Raw genomic sequence first — 4,332 nt, forward strand, 5'->3', positions numbered from 1 at the left:
TTAGGCTGCAAGGTGGTGAATGTACATTAGAGAGTGGTAACTGAGAGGTTAATGTGGCTGAAAGAAATGGAAATAATAGACCTCTTCCATTTCTGAATTTTGCGAGGTAACTTCTAAGGTAACAATCAAATCTAATTACCTGATCAGCCTAAACACATAACTAGATTTCCTTCTTAGGCTTTCCCCATTAATGTGCCAGCTTCCTTTGCCATGAAGCACACTAACAAGTCTTACAAGTGCAGGTATATACGAGGTTTGGTTTTGTTTTATTTTATTTTTAGTCCTAACGGACATGTTATCATAGCCATCTCTCTGTTTTGAGTATCAAGTAGCTTCTGTTTTGCAACTTAAGCAGTATCTACAGATTTCTTGGGCTCTCACAAGCCTTTGTCTCCACTGTGGAAAGTCTTATTTCAAGTCTAGCCTGGGTTTGGAAAGAAGTTATTTAAATACCACGTTTTGATGTGACTTTTGATACATGAAGGAGCAGGCTCACTGTCACAGAGCTCTTATGAACAGAGGTAAGACTTAGAAAGGATCAGCTCTTTTTGCCCTTCTTGTGAATCCTGAAATTAGATTATTTTTTACTTGTTTGTCTTGTTTTGATTCACCTAGGTTGTTTCTGCATGCAAAAACATCTTTAGTGATTAGGGTGTCTGCTTATAGGTTTGTAAATATTCCAAAACAGCTTTCCAAAATACTGCACAGTCGTGAACACATGAGAAAACATTTTGACCTCTCCCCACTTATCTTGGCAGTCAGAGTCAGCGTACAGTGTCCAGGTAAATATGGAAAACACACCTTTTTGAGAAAATAAAGCTAATTTTCCCCTCATCCTGATATTTTTTTCCGTATTTGGTGATGCCTATTCCGCTACTGAGGATCAAGCTGTTTTGCTGAATTCCTGTGTACACAAGTGGGACTTGAAAGGGAACCTGGAATTGAGGCTGTAAGGAAAACTGCAGTATCTCAAGGGCAGGAATATTGATGAAACTATTCTCAATTGCAGTCAGTACAACTTGAGTCAGTGTAAATAATAAATTACTGATGGGCATGAGGGGTACAGACAGGATAGTCTAAGTTCCTGGAGACCTAAAACATCTGAGGCTGGAAATGTTGAAGATAATAGTAATTGCAGCTTCCGATTTTTCTTCCTGTGTTTTTTTTTTTTTTCTTGCCTACGTGTATGTTTAGTTAAAGGTCATGAAGAGATTTGTGACCATGCAAAAAAAAAAAATCAAATTAACCTCTCCTTCTTGCTTAGAAAAATCTTCTAGGGAACTGAAATGTAATAGGGTAATACCCTGATCTTTTTGCTATCAGTGCTTCTTCAGTTAAGGATAAATCACTGCAAGGCATTTAGTTTTAGTTTAGTAACTTCCATCTCATTTGTTAAACAGTGATGCAGTATTTAAGGCTGCCTGCGTACTTCAACAATTCGGGTGTTTTTAGAAAGTGCTCAGTGGTGTGAGAATAATGTTCGACATTTCGACTAATTCTCTCTCTGGCGAGAGACGTAGCATGCCCTTCAGTTTTTGCAACTCAGCTTGCTATGGAGAGGAAGAGAGATAATAACTGTCACGGATAAATGCGAGCAAATGTAAAAAGAATGGTCCTGTTGGCTCAAGCCGAGGGTCTGTGTATGAGAATAGTTGCTCAGGGCAACTTCTTACCTCTGTAAGAAGGTGGGCAATATCCTTGTCCTTCAAGTATTCTCTCCAGTCTTTTGACCAGAGAGAAAATAATCTGATTTCCTTTGGGGATGTGGAGTGGTGAGGGAATAGGTATATATTGGAATGTAATGGCTACGTAGGATTTCAGAGTTTGGAGTCGCTGGGTGTGGTGGGTTTTTTAATTATCTGCATTTGGTGTTGTTTTTTTTTTTTTGTTTTTGTTTTTTTTAATTTTATGAGCGTGAGCCTTAAGTTTCTAAAATGGCCTTTCTTTTTAATGCTTTCAAAATAAGGCTTTAAAACTCATGTTTTATCTTTTTCTCCTCCAAAGCAAAACGGTAAGGCAACATGTAAATTTTTTTTAAACTTCTAGCTATTGATCACATCAGGATTTCTGCCTAAGTCAGATATAAGGGTTCAAAAATCTGTTTAGAAATTATAGCAGCCAAATAGTGCAAAATCAAGGTGATTATGACTTGTATTCCAGCAGCGCAGAATTAATTTGAAATCACAGTCTTAGGGCACTGAATTAGACTAAGATTTTAGGCAGAAGGTTGGAATATGGTGGTAAGTCTCTGGAACAAAGATGTCTACGTAAAAACTGCTCAATTTGCCAAAGGAATTAGTTCAAAAAAACATAAATACTGCCACTATATGACACGTCTATCTTTATTTTAGAGCAGTAAGTCCCTAAATATAACATCTAGTGTGTTTCTTAGACTCTGAGGTACTTGCTTGTGTTGCTCACTAGACTCTGACTGTGAGTTTGAAGATGCAAAGAAGGTTTAGTGTAGTTGTGCTGTTGCACTTTGTCCCTGGAGAAGAGAGGTTTAGGATCAAGTAATTATTACTATTATTCATATGTAATGAGAATGGATGGGCCCTGACGCTGTCCTTTCTACAAAATACCACCTCTTGATCCTGCCTTTAAGTTAGGACTGGACGGGGAAAGGTGGACTGAGAAACTTCTACGTGTTCTACTAGGGCGATCATTGGGGTAGTGTAGACGGCTGCAGCAGTAACTCCTCACGCTTCATCAGCCAGAGGTGCCTGGTGGTCCCTGGTGACAGCCTTAGCCTGTCTAGTTGAGTCTCTCAGATCATCTTTCGCTCCTGCTATAGTCTTGCTAAGAGCTTCCTCAGTGTGGCAATTGTAGTCCTAAATATGGCTTCCCCTTGCTGAAGTTGCTGCAAGTTAAGAGGAAGCATGAGGGCTGGACTGACAAATAGCATAGGGATTTGGGGTTCAATAAATCGAAGCAGGTTAGAATAATAAAAGCCAGATGAAAGGCTGCAAAAATCTTTGAAGGCCATTGGAAGTACATAGGAAATATAACTTTTTTTTTTTTTTTAAATTTAAAAAAAGCCTGAACTTCCCAAAGAACAAAAATGAAACTAAACCATGAATTATTCAGTAGTAATAGATGACATCTCCGGTTTTGGAGGCTGTGGCTGCCTCAGCAGTGGCGTTAGTCTTTGGCTGCTCTGGCACCTCTTCTTCCTTCTCTGCCAACCCACCCAGAGACCCCAAGGGGAAAGTGCTTTCACAATCCTGAGTTGACCACACCTGCGAAATGACAGGCATTTGGACAGAGGAGTTGCTTTCAAAGCCACGCTCCCCTAGCTCATACTGCCTGAGGGTCTCTTCTTGTTCCTGGTTTAAGTAGTCCGGTACTAGTAAGTCGCTGTGCTTCAGGTGATGTGTCTTCAGCGTGTAAGCTCGGGTGAACTTTTTCCCACAGCGGTCACACTGAAATGGTTTAACGCCTGAGTGGATAGATGTGTGTTGTTTTAAGTGCTGCATGCGAATGAAGCGGGCCCCGCAGGTTGGACACTGAAAACGTCTGTCTGGACCATTTGGGCTGGGTCTCTCTGTGCGATCATCATCATCTGCATGAGCGTTAGTGCCAGAGGTACGCTGGAGTGTGGGTAATCCCTCCGTAACCCTCTCATCTGTTGAGCCTTTCGAGGAAGACTGTGGGCTGATCAGGAGATCTTCCTGCACTTGCTCGCTTCCCGGGACTGTCTGCTGATCGCTCAGCCAGCTCTGGGATGCGCTAACAGGCTGCGACACCTCCTTGTGAACCTCCTTGTCGCTTAACCTTTCCACTTTGACGTGCACGTCTTTTTCGATCACGAGGGGAGAGCTGGCTTTTGTGCTCTCACAAGTCATGTAATCTGCAATTCTTCGGTTGGACTCGGAGGGCCCAGGCGTTTCCAAAGTTCTAGAGTTCTCCGCCTTCTTCACCTTCTCAGACTGAAGCCTCTGATTGATTCCGAAAGGGAAAGTGCAGGGAAAAGCTAAGGACGAGTCCACGGGCTGATTTAGAGACTCGGGGTAAGAAGTTGAAGGATTCAGCACTTGGGGGGAGCTCGTTTGCGTGTTGCACTTAAGGGGGCTCTTGGGAGACATCGCTGTGTAGCTTTTGCACTTCCTCTGCGACTTGCGGCCAACGGGAATCGTTCTTTCCACCACGGAAGAAGCCAGGGAAAGGCTGCCGCCTGGAGAAGCAAAATTGCTGTTTGCGTTGCTCTCCTGCCCTGCATCCGGCCCCTTCTCCTGCGGGCTGTTGGGCGCATTCCACAAAATGCTGGACTTCATCAATTCCGAGCACGTGCTGGCGACACCGAACATCTGCATGTAGCTGGCTGCAGCCAAC

At 42.8% G+C, this 4,332-nt stretch overlaps 1 protein-coding gene across 1 annotated transcript; it reads right to left on the reverse strand.

Annotated features, from left to right (window-relative positions):
- Positions 1-3,083: 3,083 nt before the first annotated feature.
- ZBTB44 (zinc finger and BTB domain containing 44) lies at positions 3,084-4,328 on the reverse strand (the record flags this gene model as incomplete). Its single annotated transcript, XM_009875996.1, has 1 exon — positions 3,084-4,328. A coding segment is annotated over one exon (1,245 nt), but the record flags the coding sequence as incomplete, so codon positions are not given.
- Between the last annotated feature and the right edge of the window lie 4 nt (positions 4,329-4,332).

This window comes from Apaloderma vittatum, unplaced genomic scaffold, assembly GCF_000703405.1.
Source record: "Apaloderma vittatum isolate BGI_N311 unplaced genomic scaffold, ASM70340v1 scaffold17039, whole genome shotgun sequence".
Taxonomy (NCBI): domain Eukaryota; kingdom Metazoa; phylum Chordata; class Aves; order Trogoniformes; family Trogonidae; genus Apaloderma; species Apaloderma vittatum.